This window comes from Solanum tuberosum, unplaced genomic scaffold (genome assembly GCF_000226075.1).
Source record: "Solanum tuberosum cultivar DM 1-3 516 R44 unplaced genomic scaffold, SolTub_3.0 scf00215, whole genome shotgun sequence".
In the NCBI taxonomy this organism is placed as follows: domain Eukaryota; kingdom Viridiplantae; phylum Streptophyta; class Magnoliopsida; order Solanales; family Solanaceae; genus Solanum; species Solanum tuberosum.
Window position 1 is genome coordinate 466,223 of NW_006239140.1, and position 22,496 is coordinate 488,718.

The 22,496-nt window shown below is 29.4% G+C and overlaps 2 protein-coding genes and 1 non-coding gene across 3 annotated transcripts; 2 read left to right on the forward strand and 1 right to left on the reverse strand.

Moving 5' to 3' along the window:
• The first annotated feature begins 8,684 nt into the window (after positions 1-8,684).
• On the forward strand, positions 8,685-11,462 carry LOC102585516 (gibberellin 3-beta-dioxygenase 1). The gene is made up of 2 exons (XM_006356115.2): positions 8,685-9,249; positions 10,683-11,462. The coding sequence occupies exons 1-2, from the start codon at positions 8,765-8,767 to the stop codon at positions 11,314-11,316; spliced, it is 1,119 nt and encodes a 372-aa protein (XP_006356177.1). The 5' UTR covers positions 8,685-8,764; the 3' UTR covers positions 11,317-11,462.
• A 4,829-nt stretch (positions 11,463-16,291) lies between these two features.
• Positions 16,292-16,363, forward strand: TRNAD-GUC (transfer RNA aspartic acid (anticodon GUC)). Its single transcript has one exon. It is a non-coding gene; the product is annotated as a tRNA-Asp (tRNA).
• A 102-nt stretch (positions 16,364-16,465) lies between these two features.
• LOC102585849 (probable 2-oxoglutarate-dependent dioxygenase AOP1) lies at positions 16,466-18,610 on the reverse strand. The gene is made up of 3 exons (XM_006356116.2): positions 18,187-18,610; positions 17,344-17,665; positions 16,466-16,878 (listed from the first exon to the last, which is right to left on the reverse strand). Exons 1-3 carry the CDS (start codon positions 18,555-18,557, stop codon positions 16,630-16,632), a joined length of 942 nt encoding a protein of 313 aa, XP_006356178.1. The 5' UTR covers positions 18,558-18,610; the 3' UTR covers positions 16,466-16,629.
• Positions 18,611-22,496: the final 3,886 nt, after the last annotated feature.

Sequence of the window (22,496 nt, forward strand, 5' to 3'; positions counted from 1 at the left end):
TATATTTCAGGTAGGTAGTCATTGCATATATATTGGAGAAATTTCTATCCTCTAACTAGGCTTCTCCAATTCTGGAAATTGGAGTCATCAATCACTCAACTCATCTATACTATTTGCCTTTCACTTTTACTGTTTTACCACCTAGTACTAGTAGGATTTGAGGAGATACGTGTCAAACAAGGGGCGGAGGAGAGATAGCTAGGACGGTAAAGTGTCATGTCATGTGATGTTCATTTTACCGAGATGTCGTGTAATATAGAATTGAAATATCTATCTTGAACAATTATAATTAAGATTAGACCATAATACCTAATTGTATACATTGCAAAAAGTAAATTTGGCTATTTCTTCTTATCTTTATGATTGTTTCATTAGATAAATATTATCATAAAAGAAAAATAAATGTTTGTCCTTGATTTTCCTGGAGTTCGGATTGTGGAATCCTTTTAATTTCAGCCTTAGTGCACAATTTTGATAGGCATAATCTATGAACACATTTAAATTTGATCTCATCGTCTAGCAAATAAACACCTCAGCTTTGAATATGTATATACATATTTATACACTTTAACTCGTCTTTCACGATTTCAATTGCACTATTAAGATGATCGTAATATAGTGGGATGTTCTCACATAGTTGGGGAGAGGCCACCCTTAAGGTCATTTAAGACCTAGCCGATTAAGTTTATTTAATTGAGTAAAATTTACTTATATATATTTAATTATATCTCAATGACTTGGACTTGAACTTGGGCTTGGACCGAGTTAGATCTTTACTTAATTTAAAGATTTGTTTTGAACAATTTATTTATTTAATATTTAACTTTAATTAACCAAAAAGTTATGTCTGTTCAAAAAGGGAGCAACTAAAGGTTGAGTTTGTTCAGAAAAAGAGTTACTCTTTATGAAAAGTCTCCTTATCAGATTCTATAAATATGAAGTATTCCCAGAAGTATCATATTAAATTGCATATGTATTTCAGATTTTGTTGTATCTTGAAAGAGAATTCATTGTCATTCCTTAAAAAATATACAGGCTATAACTCTTGAAAGATAGTGATCTTTCACGCCTCAAAATTTTAATTTTATATGTTGTTTTTTCTTCTAACGAACACTCCAACTTAACTTACAAAATGAACATCTAGACATCTCCACAATTTATGTGTCATATCAACGTCAGGTGTTCATGTGTCATAGCTAAAACAAGTTAAATTATTTAGTTGACAGTTAAAATCAAATTAAAATGTGATGATGCACTCTTAAAATTGAAGTATTTATTTACTAGCTAAAGTTAAATTTGAATGTTTATTTACGTATTATATCATTTTTGATGTGTTAGTGTTTATGTGTCGTGGAGGGAGAATGGATAATTATCTGTGGAAAAAATACAAATAAAAAAGGAGTGAGAATAAAACATGTAGACACATATGTCACCACTCACCAATTGCTTAAATATATTGTCGACTAGCTTGAAAGACGGGAAATGACTTACGAGAAAGGTTGTCTAATTTCTATTTCAATGGTCCATTTTTTTTTTCAGTATTAGTTCTTGTAGAAAATATAACACATTATTATATTTGCAAAAAAAATATCTTGGACTTACTATTTTATTTTTAATTAAAAAATTATATTTGCAACGAATAATATTCAAGCTTATAAATTTCTTTTTTCGTATATTATTATTCTAATCCCATATATGACCGGCATCCCGCTAGCATATAAATTAAAAAGGAAATGAATACTAATTACTTAGTATTTCTTTAGTTTGCACGTTCTTTAAAAAATAATAATTAATATGAATACTTTATCATAATATCTATATTAAAAATGGAGTATTATATTTTTAAAAAATGATTAATAAAATAAATAATTAATAATAAAACATGAAAAAAGCTATATTTTAATTTTTTTTTTTAATATACTAATAAATAAGTAAAAGTGAACGAAACAACAAAAAGGATAAAAATGCCGAAAAGTCGGCCAGAGTTTGGAAGTATCTAAAAAGGAAAGAAAAATGAGCAATGGAATTTGCTAATTAAAATGTTGACGGCCACCAAATAAAAATCCGGGGATTACCGACACCCAACATTAAATAGTGATTAACAAACACCACACACACAATTATATGTAATGATCTCATCTTAAACTTAAAGTTAATAATATAATACTATACTTCATTTTCTTGACAGTAACATATTAAATTAATTGAATATTCAAATTAAATCATTACAAAATAGAACAAACTCCAAAAGTTGTTGCTGCCGGCAACCTAAAAACGTCCCAAAAAAATAATAAAAGCAACGACTCGTACATGCAATATGAGAGCGGCACTTTTTTCAAATAGTTTTATTCGACGTTGAATATCTAATTTTTATTCATCGCAAATTTATATTATGGTACAAAATTGGACCACATGTCTCTAGGAACACATTACTCCATTTGCTTTATATTATTTAGTATTTAACTAGAAGTATATTTTATTAAATTAACTTTATTAGTAATAATGTTTTAGAATTCTAAATTTAACTAATTAATACTACATTATATAATTATTTAAAACTAAGATAGCATAGAGAAAATGTAATAGAACGATCTCATGATTTGCTTAAATGAATATGTAAAGTGAAATATTTATTTTGTAATATGAGTCTAGTAAAATTAAACTGAAGGAATATAAACTAGCGCGAAAGAAAGCCTAAATTATTTAAATGACAACAAAAATACAAAAGAGAAAAAAGTTGAACCTTGCACGCTTGTGTCACGTGAAGTGCATATGCTACTAACATATATGGTCATTTTCTTTATATATGCCTCATATATAATATAATAATATAGAAATAATAAATATTTGTAATATGTTAACACTCTTGAGAGCCTTTAATTTGTTATCTTTATGGTGTATGTGACCACATAATTAAGTGCAATGAACAAAAAGCAGAAGCTTAATTATATCAATGCAAATTATTTAATATGACAATTAGCTTTGTTTAATCACAAATTAATAGAAATTGTATATGTAAATAATCATCATTATTGAATAATTAATATAAGACATGCATGCATCTTCAAATCTTACACTAATGTATAAGTTAAATCTTTAATCATTCTAAAAGGACATTTGGCTGAAGTTACGTAGTACACGTAAATGTGAGACAAATAGTCATTAATCACACCAATAAATTAACAAAGACAAATTAGTTGATTGCTTAAAGACAATCAATATGTTATAATATATGATGTGTATATTAGCTACCCTTTAATAGACGGAACAAAAAGACATAAAATGTAATCGCAAAATACCAAAAATAACTTTACTGTTTATTAAAACACAGAAAATGACCAAATATGCAAGGGACAGAAAAAGAAAGCATGAAATGGGAAAACATCAATATTCATTTTTTGAGGACGATAATACCCTTACTAATTTTTCTCAAAGGAGTATTTTCTTACGTAATTAATTTTGCTCCAATCATGCCACTATCGCAGCCCCGAACAAGTTATTGAGTCTTAGTGAATGAGTCATAAATTTTAATAAGAAAACAACATTAAAAAAGGAGTTACATGTAGATTTTAATTTAATTTATGATCAAAAGCATTTCTTGAACCTAATCAATTTTATTACAATGCTAAAGGCTTCTCTGATCTCAAGTGGATTCACTATATACACAAATAAAAAAAATATTTCCTTCATCTCAACTATGTAGCGGTGTTTGGATTTTGAGAATCGAATGAGTCTTATCACAATTTTTCATACGTTTTTTTGAAAATTTGGTATTGTTATAAGATAGTGTTACTTATAAACTAAATTTTAAATATTTTATTTTTAAAAATATAAAGATTTTATGTTCAAATTTACAGTCAAAATTGAGAAATTTATTTCATAAAATTAGAATTATGACACATAAACTAGGATATTGAAAGTGTTGTTTTTGTCCTGTTTGTACAATATACATTTATTGAAGATCACAATTGAATATGTATTTAATCAATCTTGTATAGGATATAGTTTCAGTTAGTTATGCATTATGTCAGTTAGTTAGTTAGCTCATAATTGTTAGTCGGTTGGCATATATTCCTTTCTCACCCAATTGTTTGTATACAATTGTCACATTCACTCTCTTGTATATATACCTCACTGATAATCAATAACAAGTAAGCTTTTCATTTTACACAAAATCACAAGTTCTCTCAATCTGTTTCTTCAGTGATTAGCTATGCCTTCCATGCCTTGTATTGGGTAAGTTCTTCACCATTGATGTGAATTTTAATTTGGTATCAGAGCATAGGTATCTCAATTCGATCCTTTAGTTTTCATCACTGTTAATCAGTGATTGTTCGTTTCAATTTCGATTTTTTGATTCGATCTTGTTCATCGAGTTATTTCAGAGATTGGTAATCTCTTCACGTTTATCTCTTCTTCTTTTGCTGTGAGGAGTTTCTCAATTTAGAATTCTTCATTTTCGATTGTTCTTCTGATCAAAATCAAAACACATTCATGGCTGTTGGTGAAAATTCATCTGCCTCTGAAGGAGCTAGTAATGCTACTGGTAATGACCCAAATAATGCCCTGTATGTGCATCCATCGGATAGTCCAGGGATAATGCTTGTTCCTGCTCAATTTGATGGAGCAGGTTATTGATCTTGGAGAAGAGGAGTTATGCGAGCTCTGTCAGTGAAGAACAAATTAGGCTTCATCGATGGAAGCTGTGTGAAACTGAATGCGAATTCATCTCAACTTTGTCAATAGCAGAGATATGATGATATGGTCACATCATGGATTTTGAATTCATTAAGTAAGGAGATTTTAGACAGTGTAAAATATGTCAATAACTCAGTAGAACTTTGGAAAGAATTGGAAGATAGATATGATCAAACAAATGGGGCAAAATTGTATCAGATACAGAAGAAAATCAATGATCTTACACAAGGATGAAGAAGTTATGGGAGGAATTAAACACCTTGAATCTCAAAACTCAGTGCAGTTGTGTCTGTATTTGTGGTGCGAAGGACAGTGTGCATAAGGCAGAACATGATAGACGATTAATTCAATTTCCTATGGGACTAAACGAGGTGTATACTGTGGTAAGAGAAAATATTCTTATGATGAACCCACTCCCTTCCATGGCACAATCATTTTCATTGTTGATCCAAGAAGAGAAGCAGAGAGAGTTCAAGCCCATAAGTCAAATGCCTATGGATTCAACTTCCTTAAATGCAGGTGTGTTCAATAACAAGGTTCAAACAGGAAGAACCTTCAAGACAAATTATCAGAATAACAGTTATATGAGAGGTAACAACAGTTCAGGAGGAAACAACACGTATACATGAAACAACTATTATCAAGGTAGTAGCAATGGTAGAAACGCCATAATCTGTGATTTTTGTAAGAAAACAGGACACATCAGAGAAAAGTGATATAAATTGCATGGATACCCTCAGCACAATAACAATCAAGGCTACAGGCCAAATGATGGCTATAATAATGGACAAGGTTACATGCAGAATAATCAGAATTTGAAGGGAAAAAAGGTGATGGCCAATGTACATGGTGATAATGTACATAGTGGTACTTCTACTGACCTGGTGTCAACTCATGGGAAGGAACAGGTGCAAAACAACACTCTCCAAAATCCTATCACAAGGGAACAATGTGGCCAACTTATGGATTTACTGCAACATTTCCAAAATGAAAACACAGGAGAAGATTCAGGTAACTCAAGTGTCAACACTGGTTCCATGAACTTTGTAGGTATTGTAGTGTGCTCCTCATCTACTGATTTTGACAATCATTCATGTAAATGTTTTCAATCAAATATTGATTGTGGATCATAGACTCAGGAACATCCAACCATATAACATTTAACAAAGATTCCCTAATCAACATTAAGACCCTACCCTATCATATACTAATTTCACTTCCCAATGGATACAAAGTCAATGTGACAGAGTTTGTGATGTACCAATTACATCTATTATCATTTTACATGAAGTGTTATATTTACCTTCTTTTAAGTGCAATCTTGTTTCAATTCATTCCTTGACCACTTCCATGAAATACACAGTTTTGTTCACTGATGCATTGTGTATGTTGTAGGCCCTTTCAATGAAGAGGCCTCAGGTGCTTGGTAGCAGCAGAAATGGACTTTATTTTCTGTGTTCAAGTTGTCTGAAGAATGTCAAAAGGGTCAATGGGAACTCTATATGTTGTCTTTCTGGTAGTAGTAGTTTCTTTTCAAATTCCACTGTTAGTAGGACTTGCATATCTTCTGATATTGACTCTTGTCATGTGGACAAATGTAAGCTGTTGAATACTGATGGTCCTCTTGTCTGTACTTCTACTTCCAATAGCAATAATAAAAGTGTCTTGTTTGATAAGAATGCTTGTGTGACTGCAAGAAACAATGTAGATTTGTTGTGGCATACCAGACTTGGCCATGTGCCTTTTGTTAAAATGAGGAATATTTCCACTCTATCAACAAATTTTTCCCCTAAACAACCCTTCATGTGCACTATATGCCCAATGACAAGACAAGAAAGACTACCTTTTAGTCATAGTACCAACCAAACCAAGTCCAAATTTGAAATCCTTCATGTAGATCTATGGGGACCATATCATATCTCTGTTAAATGTTATATGGTTGGATGCTCCTGAGTCTATGATCCACATATCAATATTTGATTGAAAACATTTACATGAATGATTGTCAAAATCAGTAGATGAGGAGCACACTACAATACCTGCAAAGTTCATGGAACCAGTGTTGACACTTGAGTTACCTGAATCTTCTCCTGTGTTTTCATTCTAGAAATGCTGCAGTAAATCTATGAGTTAGCCATAGTGTTCCCTTGTGAAAGCATGTTGGAGAGTGTTGTTTTGCACCTGTTCCTCCCCATGAGTTGACAACATTTTCAGCAAAACAAATCTAATTGAACTATTATTGTAATTACATGAATATAGTTCCGTCACCGCTCATAAACATATATACAATAGTGAAGTTAGAATTTTTCACTTAAAAAAATTCAAAATATAAAGTACACTATAATAAACAATATGCTATAAAACTTAAAAGGATGCAATTTTGACAAAAAAAAAAAAGGTTAGTATGATCCCCTAGGTAGCCCCCATGATCACAAATAAAGTAGAGGTGGTAAAATTAATCCATAAAAATATAATTCGTTCAAATTTAGATCAGATCATTTCAGTCCGACTTATTTCAATACATAAAAAAACATTTGTTACATTAATATGTCACCTAAATTAATCAATAAAAAATCTTATCAATATTTTTTAATATCTATTTGATCTATTACATGAAGTCGTGATAAAGAAAAACTAGTTTATTAGGTACTAAAAAAATTATAAAAGAATAAATAAAATAATTGAAATGAATTAGGTTATGATCAGTACTTTAGCTCATTTCAACCTAAGTAACTTTTGAATGGATCATTCTGCCACTCAAATTCAATTCAGCTCGTTGATTTAACACCTCAAGCTAATCCCCGGCTAGAGATTCTAGAGATATGTTACAAAAAGGTAAAGTGGAAGAGGCATTGTAGCCATTTGGGCTAGCAAATATAGGAGTTGTGTTTGGGGTTTTTGGATGTATAGGGCAAAGTTGATGGCCGGTGGGGAGAGAAATATAGTGTCTTGTAGCAAATAGAGGGATATTAAAGACGCAATGATATAGATGTTTTTCTACGTGAGGACAAGACAAACCCACATGAAATGAAGGGATACATAGGCCCTCACCTATATGGAATTACCCCTCCCATACTAGCTTCTTGGATCATTTCAACACAATATTCATTATGTACATGAAATTTTAGATGTCATAGTATATATATCGTCATTATAAATATTTTTTATAGTAATAAATATATTTTGAGGATTTGATCACTAGAAAAATTAAGATTTTCACTTATGTGATTCAAAAGATGAAAAAATAAATAAATGCGAAGAAGCCGATGGTAAAAATCAATTTTAGTCATTGTACAAATAATGTAATTTTTTGCTAAAGAAAAGTTCGAATGAACCCCCTGATTTGCCCTACTTAGCTTCACCCTTGGACTTGATGGTGTGAAATATTATTCACACCAATAGTGTATGAATTTGAGATGTCATCTAATATATAATTAGTATATATTGTCAGTATAAATAACTTTTATAGTATTATAGTTTTTTAAAATTTACATTTTGAGGAGAGACTTATTTGTATATATGTTATTTGAATGACTTGATCAGTGATGAAACTAGAATTTTCACTAGCTGAAGGGATTTAATATCTAGTATATATACATTAAAATAAATCCAATTATATATAAACAATAAAATTTGGAAGTTCAAATAAACCCCCTGATCAATCCTATCTAACTTCGTCCCAGGACCTGACGGCTTAAAAAGTTATTTACACTGATATAATAGTGTATAACTCTATAATACAATACTTGATCTAAGTACATTATTTTCGTAGAGGACACGATTGTCTTTCAACTTGTTTGTTGTTTCTATCATCCAATAGCAATTTATCTTTAGTTTCTTGTCCCCTTCCATATATCTATCAACACCAATATTTTTCAAATAGCACTCAAAATTACATTATTATTAATATTTCTTTTTCATTCCAATCAATCACCTCTATATATACCTCCCCCTACATCACCTCTTTCAAAACATTCCATTTTTCCCCTTTGTTCTTCTATCTACTATAGCTCATAAAGTAATCTACATTTTTTTTTATAAATTTTTCATTACGTACTACTACACTATGCCTTCAAGAATCTCAGATTCTTTTAGACCTCATCACTCTCAAAAACACTTTGACTTGAATTCAATTAAAGAATTACCAGAATCCCATGCATGGACATCATCAAATGATCATTATACTCAAGAAAATTCATGTAATTTCGAGTCTATTCCGGTTATCGACCTCGATAACAACAACAACAACAATAATAATATTCTTGATCATATAGGTCATGCATGCAAGAAATGGGGTGCATTTCAAATTATAAACCATAGTATATCAGAGAGGTTACTACAAGATATTGATGTGGCCGGGAAAACCCTTTTTTCACTTCCTATGCAACAAAAATTGAAGGCTGCTCGCTCTCCTGATGGTGTCACTGGCTATGGCGTGGCTCGAATTTCGTCTTTTTTCTCAAAGCTCATGTGGTCTGAAGGGTTCACCATTGTTGGCTCCCCAATTGAACATGCTCGACAACTTTGGCCTAAAGATTACAAGAAATTCTGGTAAGTATTAGAGTATTCTGGTAGTACTTATTATCAGGCAAATTCAGAATTCAGACGTTGTGAATTTAAAAAGGAAAATGAATCATTTATAAAATTCATTATTAATCTATTGATAAATAGCTCGTACGGATAAGATTCCTTTCTTGATAACACTTCCTCTGTCCTATATTTATTGTCGTGTTTTACTTCTCGAGAGTCGGTTTAACTAACTTTTTAAGGCAAAATTGAATTAGATTAATTCAATATTTTAAGATTACTATTTAGATATTTATAGAAAAAAATTATAATAAAAGTATTATAAGTTACAACATTAAACAAGATGAACGATAAATATATGCTATTTAATTATAGAAATTGTTTCTGACTTAAATAAAAGGTATTTTAAAATGCCTATATCATTGATTTTGTTCTATTTACCAACCTTGAATCTTGGCCTAGTGGTCAGGAGAAAACTCCTCAACTAGTCAACCACCATCATAAGAAGGCCGATTATTGTTGTCCGTCACCTACATACAAAAAAATAAAATAAAGTTCAATTTGGAAGCACTATACTCTGCCAAACTTTTTTATTATCCCTCACATTTCTCATGCACGCATATATGGAGAATGAAAATAAAGTCTTTCTTTCATTTTCACAAGTACACAACTTTTTATTCTTTTATCTTTTTGTGCATAGTGTAGAGGAAGCCGTAGGTAAAACCTACTGATGTAACTTTTATACTTTATTAATGGAAGAAGAAAAATTTAACGATAAAGACATATAAGGTCCCACAGACAAGATAAGAGGGAAGACTTCACAGATCTACCAATCTCTAAATCGAATCTAATTATTTATTTTATTGTACTTTGTTTTTATATCTATTTTTAGTATATAAATTAAATAAATTTCTCAAATAGTTTCTACTGTAGTAAATAAGAGTAGTATTACTTACTTAATAGTCACGAACATATGAAATTAGCTATGAAATTTATCTGGTATCTTAGCTAATACTTCTTTCGTTCCTTTTTAGTTGTCATGTTGCATTTTTCGAGAGTCAATTTGACAAATTTTCAAAGCTAAATCAGATTACATTAATTTGATATTTTAAAATAAAACTTTAGATTTTCAAAGACTATACAAAAAGTACTATAAATTGCAACTTTTTCCATATTAATATGATAAAAATACATCTTAAAATGTCAGTCAAAATTCATTAAGAAAGAAACTATAGCTACTAAAAAGGAACGGAGGGAGCATATTGCTAAAACACTAGTTAATTAAGTTTTCTTAAAATTTGTCGCTAATCTCAATAGCTAAATGAGATTAGCATGAGATTTTTGTTGTTTATCTACGAATTTGTCTGTCTCTATTTCCTTGTTTTCTAGTAGTAAGTAATTCATTTGATGTTGTTCATATTTAATAACTACAAATTTTTTTTGCCTTTTTTTTTCAGTGAAGTAATAGAAGAATATGAAAAGGAAATGGAAAAGCTAGCAGGAAGATTAATGTGGCTTATACTTGGGTCATTAGGAATAACAAAAGATGATGTAAAATGGGCCGTAGGCCCAAAAGGTGAAACCAAAGAAGGATGTGCTGCCTTACAACTAAATTCATACCCGGCATGTCCCGATCCGGGTCGGGCCATGGGTCTTGCAGCACATACGGATTCTACCATATTAACAATCCTTCACCAAAACAACACAAGTGGTTTACAAGTTTACCAAGAGGGAAATGGGTGGGTCACTGTCCCTCCAATACCCGGGGCATTAGTAGTTAATGTAGGTGACTTATTACACATACTCTCAAACGGGTCATACCCGAGTGTTTTACATCGGGCGGTTGTGAACCGGACACGACATCGACTTTCTGTAGCCTATTTATATGGTCCACCGACAGGGGTGAGAGTCTCACCCCTGTCGAAATTGCTGGACCATAGGCACCCACCCTTGTATAGGGCAGTGACATGGAGTGAGTATTTGGGCACTAAGGCCAAATATTTTGATAAGGCACTTTCATCTGTACGGCTTTGTGTCCCTTTGAGTGGATTTGCTGATGCCAAAGATCATAATGGGGTACAAGTTGGATAAATTCACTAGTGATACTTACATTTGAATTTTATTTTTAAAAAAATTATGTTTCTTTTTCTCTCTTGATGTTCCTTTTTACTCCATTATTGGAGGAATATTGTTAATATTTTTGGGAGAGAGGAGAATATAGATTTTATTTTTATCAATCTTTATATTATATTTCAAAATGATCAAATTTACTTGATGTGCGCATTATATAAAGTTGATTTCTCATCTGATTCACTTAATTAGTAAATAATATGGGTGAAAATCATTTTTCTTTAGTTTGACACGTAACAATCATTACACATGAAGTCATTGAAAACGGTCAAGTGTTATTCTCTATAACTTAGTTGATGTGACAATATTTTTTGAAGTTAATTTTTTTTTTAAAAAAAACACCTATTATAACAAAAAAAATTCTTTCTTTTTACATAATGGAAAGCCCATAGTTTTGAAAAAACAAAACTACAAAAATGTCAATGTTTCATTTAGAACTTGCACATCTAAAACAATTATTTGAGTCATATAATTGTAATTTAAAATGATTACAACAAATAAGATTCGATTGAACTCCTTTTAAACATACACAAAAACAATTGTAATTTAAAATGATTGACAACAAATCTGTCATAATTTCCTTATTGAAGGTATACATATATTAGACACACAAACATATAAGCACACATTAAGGTTGTATTTGTTATTTAAAAATGAACAACCAAACAAACAATATTGATCTGCTGTCCTTTTTGTCGTAATACTGGATGAAGCTAAAAAGAAAAAGGGTTATAAATTAAATTTGATAGATTATTGGGATGAAATAAAAGTATATGACAAAAAAGAAATCAAATTATTACTGACCTGAATATGTAGCAATTCTATTGTATAATGATGACAAGTACTAATAAATAAAAAAAATAAAGCCCACCATGCGAAATTTAAACAAGAAAACAAAAAAGATCAGAGAAGAAGAAAAACAAACAAACTAGCCAAGTGCTCAAGTTGATATAGATGCCATGTTTGTCAATTTATGTTGGAGTTCCAAATCGATGGGTTCATTTATTTATCTATCATTGTATCAGAGTCAAGCTCATTCATTTTGCTGATGTTGGCCCCTCCCCCACCCTTCGTCTTATATTGCTCATGCTCCAAATGTCCAGTTCTAAGCGTGTAATGGTCCATGGTCTCAAAGTCGAGGATCTTGGACATTCTCCTCTCATGAGCTAGATTTTGAGGTTGAGTTAGGCTGTAGGTCCATTTCTTTATCAATTTTCATCTCAATATAATTCATCTCTTTCTAGCTAGGTCTTCTCTATTCATAAATTAACTCCATATCCCTTACAGGGGCGGAGGTAGCTAGGCTCTAAAATTCGGCAAAATTCATACATAAATCTTTTTATAACGGTGTTGTTTGTTTGAATATTTTTTGGCTATCATAACGAAATGTTATTATATAGAGAACATATGATATAACGTAACATGAAAAACTGGTTCAATAAGAAAAGGAGGAGAAATTAATTGTTGCAGTGAAATGATATATATTATACTCTAGAAGATAGATATTATACTCTAGAAGATAGATATTATAGAGATGTATGATTGCATATGTAAAAATATTACTTATATATACATATTAAAAAAAAATCAAATACCAAGCTTGTTATTTTTATATATTTTTTTAACCCCCTTAATTATTGATCACTCCCCACTGTTGTTGGAAATTATTGTAGAGACAAATTACAGGGAGATGATGGAATATAATAATGTGGCAGTGTCAATCCCTTCAACAACAATTTGTGGTAGAAAGCATGTGCCTTTCCTACATAAAAAATAATTCTCAAAATCATATTCAATAATTTTTCAATTTCTTCATAGTTTTAATTCATTGCTCTACAAGAGTTTTTGACATATATATAGAATAATTTAACAAAAGTTCTGACCTAGGAACAATTGTGGGGTTTCTGGAGGAAAATATTTTATTTATAGATTCAAAAGGTTCTTGAATCTTACTTCAAGTTCTATCTATTCTGTATATTTTTGTATATTCTATATTTTCTGTATATTGAAAATAATTAGTAACAGCCCTATATATAAAGGTAAAAACCAAATTAAAGTAGGACTAGGAACTACTCTAACTAACAAATCCTAATCAAACATAAATAAGTAAATACCAATAACAAATCCTAAACAACTTAGGATTCCTACTCAACTTTGAATTATTATTTTCAACGGTTTCAATTCTGCTAGATGTGAACTGAAATGTGATTGATGCAAAAAATTTAGAGGGAAAAAGTTCCAAATTTGATCATGAACTATTTAGAATTACTCAATTTTATTTTCTTATATTTATCCTTATTATTAGCGATGCTTCTAAAATGAGTGAAATTTAGAGTGTATTTGGGGCGAAGGAAAACACATAGGTGATTAAGTAAGAAAAAAACTCTTTAATCAATTTATTTCACCCGTTTCATTTTGTTTGTCATACTTTCCTTTCTAGCCCGTTTAAATAAAAATGTCTCTTTTTTTTAACAATTCTTTAATTTAAATTTTCCACGTAAGCCGTTGACAAGTTTAAAACCACAAAACTAAAGAACATTTTGACATATCTTAAATTTAAAATAATAATATTAAAAAAATTCTTTAATTTATTAAACTTTGAGGACAAATATATTGAAACAAAGAATATACCATTTTAACAATTAGGGAAAGGAATTTGCTATAGTCTAAGTTGGCATAATCAATCTCCAATAATGATGAATATAGTATTATGTGACTACTAAAGCCCAAGACTGCCCAAGGCTGGCGTATTTTTCACGTCTATTCTAGAATTGTCACATTTTAGTTTATAAAAATACAACTCGTTTAAACTTTAACGAATAGGGCTAATTGAAATCTCCAATAATGATGAATATAGTATTATGTGACTACTAAAGCCCAAGACTGCCTAAGGCTGGCGTATTTTTCACATCTATTCTAGAATTGTCACATTTTAGTTTATAAAAATACAACTCGTTTAAACTTTAACGAATAGGGCTAATTGAGTTGCTTCTATTGACCAAATTTATCTTAAAAAAATTAAATTGATTTGTTCAATATAATCATACTAAATAAATGAATTTATGTCTTTTTTTTATTAACTTGATTTGATAATTTAAAAAAGAGCAACTTTCACATATATCAAACATAAAAATTATATTTGTATGCTATAACTATACTTTGCATAATTGTGCTCCATAGCAAACTTTATGTTTGCTATGACTATTAATATGTATATTTCACTATACATATACAAAGAACAATTGTATAATCTGTTTCGGTATACATATACAAAAGAATCAATTGTATAATCTGTGTTTGTATAAAGCGAGAAAGAGAGAAAGACAAAAGAAAACTGGGCAGGGTAAGATCTGTATTTGTATAATCATAAGTGTATAGGACGAAAATGTATGTATTTGTATATACAATTTTCTCCCGCTTTATACAAATACAAACGCAATTTATACATTTGTGTTTGTATAAAGTGAGAGAGGCGAGTGAGAGTGGCGAGCGAGATCTGGGAGAGTGGCCAGCGAGATCTGAGAGAGTGGAAAGCGAGATCTGGGAGAGGGGAGAGAGGGGAACGAAAAGATATGTATATATACAATTTTCTCTCGCTTTATACAAACACAAACACATTTTGTACATTTGTGTTTGTATAAAGTGAGAGAGGCGAGGAGAGACTGCCCAACGAGAGTGGCGAGCGAGTGAAATTCACTGGGGAGAGAGGTGAATGACAACAATTTGCTATGAGTTACAATCAAATCAAACTGTGGTTATAACATTTAATTTAAATTAATAGTTTGCTATAATATACAATTTTCCCTTTAAAAAATTATACTAAAAAGGAACAAAAACATGTCTAATCACTTCATCTTTTCAATTCCTTCCAATTTCCACTACTTAATTAAAGTTGAATTTATTGCTCGAAATGGCAATCCATTTTACTATCTTTTCCCTCATTTAAATTGAGAAAACTCCTTTTTTTTTGTTAGATTGATCACATGTTGAAGATTAGGTTCTTAGACATTTAATCTTACGTTATAATATCCATTGTTTCACTTTTAGTGCTTCTTTTTGTAGAGTCTATAACTTCATGATGAACTTTTAGAATTTGGAAGGTTATCTAATTTGAAAGTGCTACCAAATTTATTAATTATCCATAAGCAAAAAAGTGAAGTGATTTCACAAAAAAATTTCTCTCCTCTGTTTGTTTGGCCTTTTTTGTTCTTCAAGTGGTCCACTAGTTGACATTTCTCCTTTTTGTTTTGGTTATTCTTCTTTTTGGCTAAGTAATACGAAAAGTATGTACCATTCATTTTGAGCTTCGAAAAGGGTTTAAAATGTCCGTAAAATATGTAAATTTTATCATATTTGTCCTCGTTAATAATTTGATTCAATTATGTCTTTGTCGCTATTTTTATCGGGTAAAAAAATGCCCTATTAAGCAAAAATGTGCTTAGGTAAAGTTGTCTTCATTTTTAATATTTAACCTTTTGAAGAAAAAACTTTGGAGCAAGGTGTTTTTCGTCGTTAGTTTAAATGTTTTATGTCAGAATAACTAATTTTGTTATAATTAACACAATTTAGTATCATCAAAGATTGTGATTGAATGATATCCTATCCTTACTCAGAATACTCATATTTGAGCTTTGTGTATCGAATTATTTTTGATAAGAAATACTTAACACCCAAAATGAAACTTTGCAATCCAAATTTGAATTAGTCAAACCTTAAAAGAATTCCTTAGATTAAGTGGAAAACTAGAAACAAAAGAAAGTATACAATTGCTTTGTTTCAACGACTCAGAATATTAGAAAGATAAACTATAGGTATGCCATTTTTATTTTTACAAATAAATTATTATTGCACCGGATGACATGAAGATGAAAAGAGAGAATTATCAAAGTGTATATTTTATATATAAATAAAAGTAGTAATTTGATAGCATCATCAAGTCGTTGTAGTATAGTGGTAAGTATTCCCGCCTGTCACGCGGGTGACCCGGGTTCGATCCCCGGCAACGGCGACACAATTTTTTTAATTTCTCTTATGTTTCGACCAAGCTTTTATTAATTCGATTTTCAAATATGTTTAACAAACATTATAATTACGCAGACCAGTGCATAAAACACAAATATATATATACTCCTCTATTCACTTTTACCGGTCAAAGTTCATAAAATTTGACTGTCGAGAATCGAAACGTGACAAATAAAAATAAACAGAGAAGGAGTATATACTCATCAAGGAGCATACATATTTATTCCCTTACATAATCAAAGTAAATTAAATTTAGACACCACAATAGGTCTTCAAAGCAGATGCACATCTTTGGCCTTCTTCAGTGTAGTAGAAATCAAGGAATTCAACATGATCAAAGGGCTTAAAGAGTAAGGAATGTTCTTCATCTACCAACTCTTTTGGTGCCTTTATCGTATATCCAGCTTTAGGTATTGAAAACAAACCAACAGAATACCTTGCTTCATTTCCTCTCATCATTACTCTATGATTCGGTGAATGCAATTGGCCATTCGCCCATGCCTAAATATAAAACAATCGCACTTCATATCCAAGGCGCCATACGCTAACGATATAAAAAAAAAAAATTTACCTATCAAGTCACTTAAAATATAATTATATATAATCGTTCAATTTTTATTTTTGTATTTAATAACCTGGAACATGAGATTGGTTCCCAAGCTAAGCCACAACTCGTTAAAATAAGTTGAATTGAAGGGTGTGCAGATGACATTTTTTGATGAAAAATTGTAGTTAGTATATAAGTTAAAAAAATACGTTTTATAGATAAATATTTGATTTGTGTAATTTATGTGACATATTTTTTTGTAGTATGATCTAAAAAGAATGTTCACATTTCTTTATTTAAAGATAATTTCATGTTAAACTTCTTATTTTACCTTTAATAAATGACATAAAGGCACATAAATGAGAAATGTATATGACTTATTTTAGATTAAACATGAGGTTAATGTTGAAAGAGCTTACATATAGAGAGTCTCCAATCATGACGGTAAAAGTGTCTGGTGTAGGATCAACATTGATCCAATGTCCATCTTTCGTCAAAACTTCAAGACCACTCACTTCATTTTGATATAATATAGTAACAATATTCTTGTCTGTGTGAGCATTTAGTCCTAGTTTAGTTTCACTGCTTTGGGGTCCTTTGTACTTCATCACTCGAAGAAGGTAATTGGTTGAATTCATATGCTCATCCATATATTTTTCGACACCTAAACTCTCTAAAATCATTTTTCTGACTGTCTGGTCTAACTCAGATAAATGCTCTGAATATGATTGAATAGTTTCACTGCCAACACACATAATAAATTACAACATTAAAAAATAAGGTATTATTAATAACATTTATACACCACTAAAGATTGAGATAACGAAGGTGGATCCAAATATTTGAGTTTAAAAATTTATATTTATTAAAATATTTAGTGAATTTTCACATTTATATTTTTTATAACTGTGTTAGAAATATGTTGGGTTCAGCTGAATTTGTACCTTTTAACTAGATACATCAAATGATCGAGGCAGATCATAATTCCTTATCAAAAAAATTACATTGTATGTATAAAGTCATTTTTTTAATGTATATATAGTAGATGCTGAATTCTCTTGGCGAAATTTTACCCTACCTCCACTAGTTGACTATAATTGTCTGTTTCAAGTCCTGAAAATAGAGAAACAATAGGTAGGAAGAATATTTATCCTTTAATAAGCTATCCAATATATATGAATCTAAATTAATCGAGCTAGTTGATTTTGAATATGAAAGGTCTAAAGTAAAATAATACTAATAATGGAGAAGAATTTTTTTACCAAAAAGTAGGATTTCCTTGAGGCCACAGAATTTGAGTGAATTTTTCAGTTTTATGAGGAATATTAGCATCATCAATGCCCATGCTTTCATAGAGGGGAACTTGAGGATATTGTCCAACATAGCCATGGAATGGTTTTTTTGAAATGTTTTTAAGTTTGGTTTGTAAAGGGAGATCAAAAAGCTCTTGTAAGGATTCAAAAATAGATTTTCTAAGATGTATTGGAATTTTATCAAAGGAAGCTTCAAAACAACCATATTCCACTAGTGCTTTGTGGACTTGGCTTTTCACTTGGTTCCATACAAGTGTGTCTGGCTTTAGGTCTTCATGAGAGAAGTCTATAATTGGAAGCTTGGTATTTTCAGAACCCATATTTTCTTTAATTTTCTACTCTCAAGAGTCTTGGTTTGTGGTGCTTAATTCCATTTTGCAACCTATTTATTTATAAAGAAATTGGAATTGTAATTTGGTTAAAGAGGGGAATATTTTATGTTATTCCCCATTTGACAACAAAATAACAATTTACTATTAATTATTTCAACGTATATTAGTAGGCCTTCCTAATTTCTTAACATAGTTGTTAAACGACTAAGAGTCTGTTTGAATGAGTTTATAAAAAGTAACTTAAAAGTCAAAAGTTAAAAGTCAAAAGTAGATGATATCTTACTTTTGATTTATTTTTAAACTTTTTTGGCTTAACAATGGGTGCTTAAAATCTTAAAAGTCAAAACACCTAAAAATAAGTTAATTCAAACGGATACTAAGGTTCTTATGTAGGTTGGTAATTAAGGATGTATAGCAACCCATTAATTAGTCTGAAGTAGTGTGTAAACAACGATAACATTAACATATTTGATGTAATTTTATAATTGGGATCTGAAAAAGATAATCATGTATATGCAAACAATATTCTTACATTGTGAAAATACATATATTGTTTCTGATAAATCCTCGGTTGAGAAGTAAACCATTTCAAAACATATTTAAACATAAAATACAATATTAATTGAAGAAGTCACTTTAAAGATAATAGAGAGAAAATTTAAAAAACAGTTTTTAAACAAGATCTTCCTAATTGATTCATTACTCTGATCTTAAATGCCTCAACTAATAATAGTGGGACAAAAATATTCTAATTATATCGCTAAAAAGAAAGAATCCCATAAAATAATTATTGACATGCCTTTGAGTTGGAACTCGGAATCATTATAATTCATATGTACAAAAGTTAAGTTCCCCTCGTGACATGATTTTTTTTGTTATGTTGTATTGTTTTTTTAACCTTCCCTAACATTTCTCACCTTTAGTTCCTCCTGATCAGTGACGGAGCCAGGATTTTCAATAAAAGGTTTAAGATCTGAAGAAATAGACACACAAAGTTGTCGAAGAGGATTCAACATCTACTATATATATCTAAAAAATTATTTTAATCATGTATAAATAATATAATTTTTCGCCGAAGAGGGTTCGGATGAACCCTAAGGTGGCTCCGCCACTGCTCCTGACCCCAAACAATAATCCCTTCTTATTTATTGTGACTCATAAATCGGTTACTGTCTTTGTTTTTCCCTAATTTCTTTTGTTTTATAATATGCAGTAAAAACAATATCATGAATGGGATATGTTAGAAATCATTATTAATTGTCTTGGTTACGAATCTTATAAATTATTGTTCACGTTACATAAGTTATGATATCCATAATGATTAATATCAAAAATATAAATTAAACGATTTGATATCCTTGTGGTCCTCCACTGCGATGTAAGTCATTTTTGTGACTGTTTGCTAGTAATCTATAACTAGGAAACTTGTTCGCGTTTCGCGCAGTATAACAATAATTTAAAATAAACTTTTTATAAATTATCTATTCATGAAATATAAGTTGCAATACTTCAAGTTCATATGATTTTTTTTTTGCCGAAACCCTTAGATTCATGAGTTATAATAGTTAATCAATAATAAGAACAAAATTAATATTTTAATATATTATGTTAGCAAAATAGAAAATTAATGAATCAGAAATAATTTAACAATCTAAAAGTGATTACTTTTAAATCTATAATACAATATAAATAAAGCTTGAATTTTGTAGGTCATCAACTTTTATTGAAAAATAAAAATAAAACTAAAAGTATAATAATACTATGAATGACCCAGTATAGACTAAAAGCAACATTGATATTAATTTGCTCAGATCAAATAATAAGAAATAATATATGAATGACCCAGTATCAATGTTGTTCTTAGTCGATACTGGGTCATTTTTAACTTTTTTAGTATTTAATATGGGTATAATCGTATAGATCTTTAGCAGAAGAGATGATCTAATTTATTTATAAAATATAAAATCGAATTACATTAATAAATATTAATATATTTGTTACAAAGATTATAATAACTAATTCTTGTAATAGATAAATAAAAGAAAGTATTTTTTTTTTAAAAAAAGAAGTGATTTAAGGAAATGATATAAATGACATTAATTGTCAGATTAAGGTAAGGAAGTAAGAAAATTAATATGATTGTTGATGAACAAAATTAAATATGGTTTCCTTTGATATTTTTATCTTTTAGTCTTTAAAATTAAAAAATGTCAACAAAATTAATATATATATATATTCATTATTTCTAAGAATATAAAGTATAATTAAAGATAAATAAATAAAAAATAAAACAAACATTAATTAAAGGTGATACATAAGAAAAAACGGGAAAAAAATAAATAATAAAATTTACAAAAAAACGAAATTAGAGGAAATCAAAATTGAAAGAAATAATGTGAGCACTAAATTTTAAGGATTCCCTTTTACAAAATACAACAATAAAAAATAAAACAACATTAATTAAGATATATAAGGAAAAATGAAACAAAAAATTAAAGAAAGAACGGAAGAAGAATAAAAATGGAAAGTAATAATGTGAGAACTAATTTAGGATCCTTTCAAATGATAATTGACAACATATATTTCTCCTTATACTTTTCCTAATTTAATAATTAAACCGATTCTTTCTTTAAATAATTCTTCTTATCACTCATCAGTTTTTCTATAAGTTTTTCAACCAGTATGATTTAATTTTTGTTTCACAATACAAATTTTCTTGTAGAAAACATTATAGTGCAACATGCTGTTAATTTTTTATTTATGAAGAGAACATTTGTTACATGACTTTTCTTCTTATATCAATATCTTGAAGAATCATGAGATACTCTCTCTTTCTCTTTTCATAAAGAAATCATATTCTAGGATCATCAAAAAGTGACAAAGTTAAGGTGTCCATTTTTATTGATTTTAATACTTTTTTTTTTGTTTTGTAGGCTAAATATAAATAATTTTGAGTATCTCTTTTTATGTGTATATATATTTGTAATTGTACAATGATTTTGAATCGTAAGATTCTTAACCTATTTTAGATTCTAATAACTTTAAAAATATTCCTAATAGTTTTATTTCTGCGTTTTTTTGGTTTTGATTTTGATTTTTATTTTTTTTAATCCTGAAGCTTTAAACACATAATTATATGCTCAGTTATTATTAATAAATTTGATTACTTTTTTTAAAAAAGAAAAGAATATGGTGCAATTTGTAGTTAGTCGATCATATAGAATGCATATTAAATAGGATATTAGATCAACTCTTGCATAAAATTAATTCCAACTTTCATATATCTAACGCTTACCGTCAATGATTTGACTAATATTTTACGCTAAAACCGATGAAATATTGTCCATTCTGAGATCTCTTCTCTTCATCTCTAAATTTCCTTCCGAGGAGGTTTGTTGTTTTTGTTTTTCTTTTTCCATTGCTTGTTATCCTTCTTCCCTTCATGACTTTTTTTTAAAATTTATTGGTATGTTATTGAATTTTTTTTTCTCTTTGATGCGTGCATGTTCAATGAAACTTGTTTGATATTCCTGAAAAGTTAACAAGTACAGAAAGGAAGAAAAACAATTAAAACAAAGAAGATGTTTGAAACACAATCATAAAAAAGAATGAAATATTGAGAGAGGAGCTAATCAAACCATGAATTTTTCTACTACTCTATCAATGATGAACACATCAATATTAGTTGGTGAATGACTTTTACCATATTTTTGAAATGATTTGTGATTATCTACTCTATTTTAAATATTAGAGAAAAACTCTTGATATTCTGTCATATAGGTTATCAACAATTATTTATTTCTCTTTTAATTTGTAATATTTATGTGATATGGGTATTAAAAACGACATAACTGCCACTAATATATTTAACATATTTGTTTCTTTATCTTATTCAATAATTTTTTAATGAGAAAAATAAATAAATAG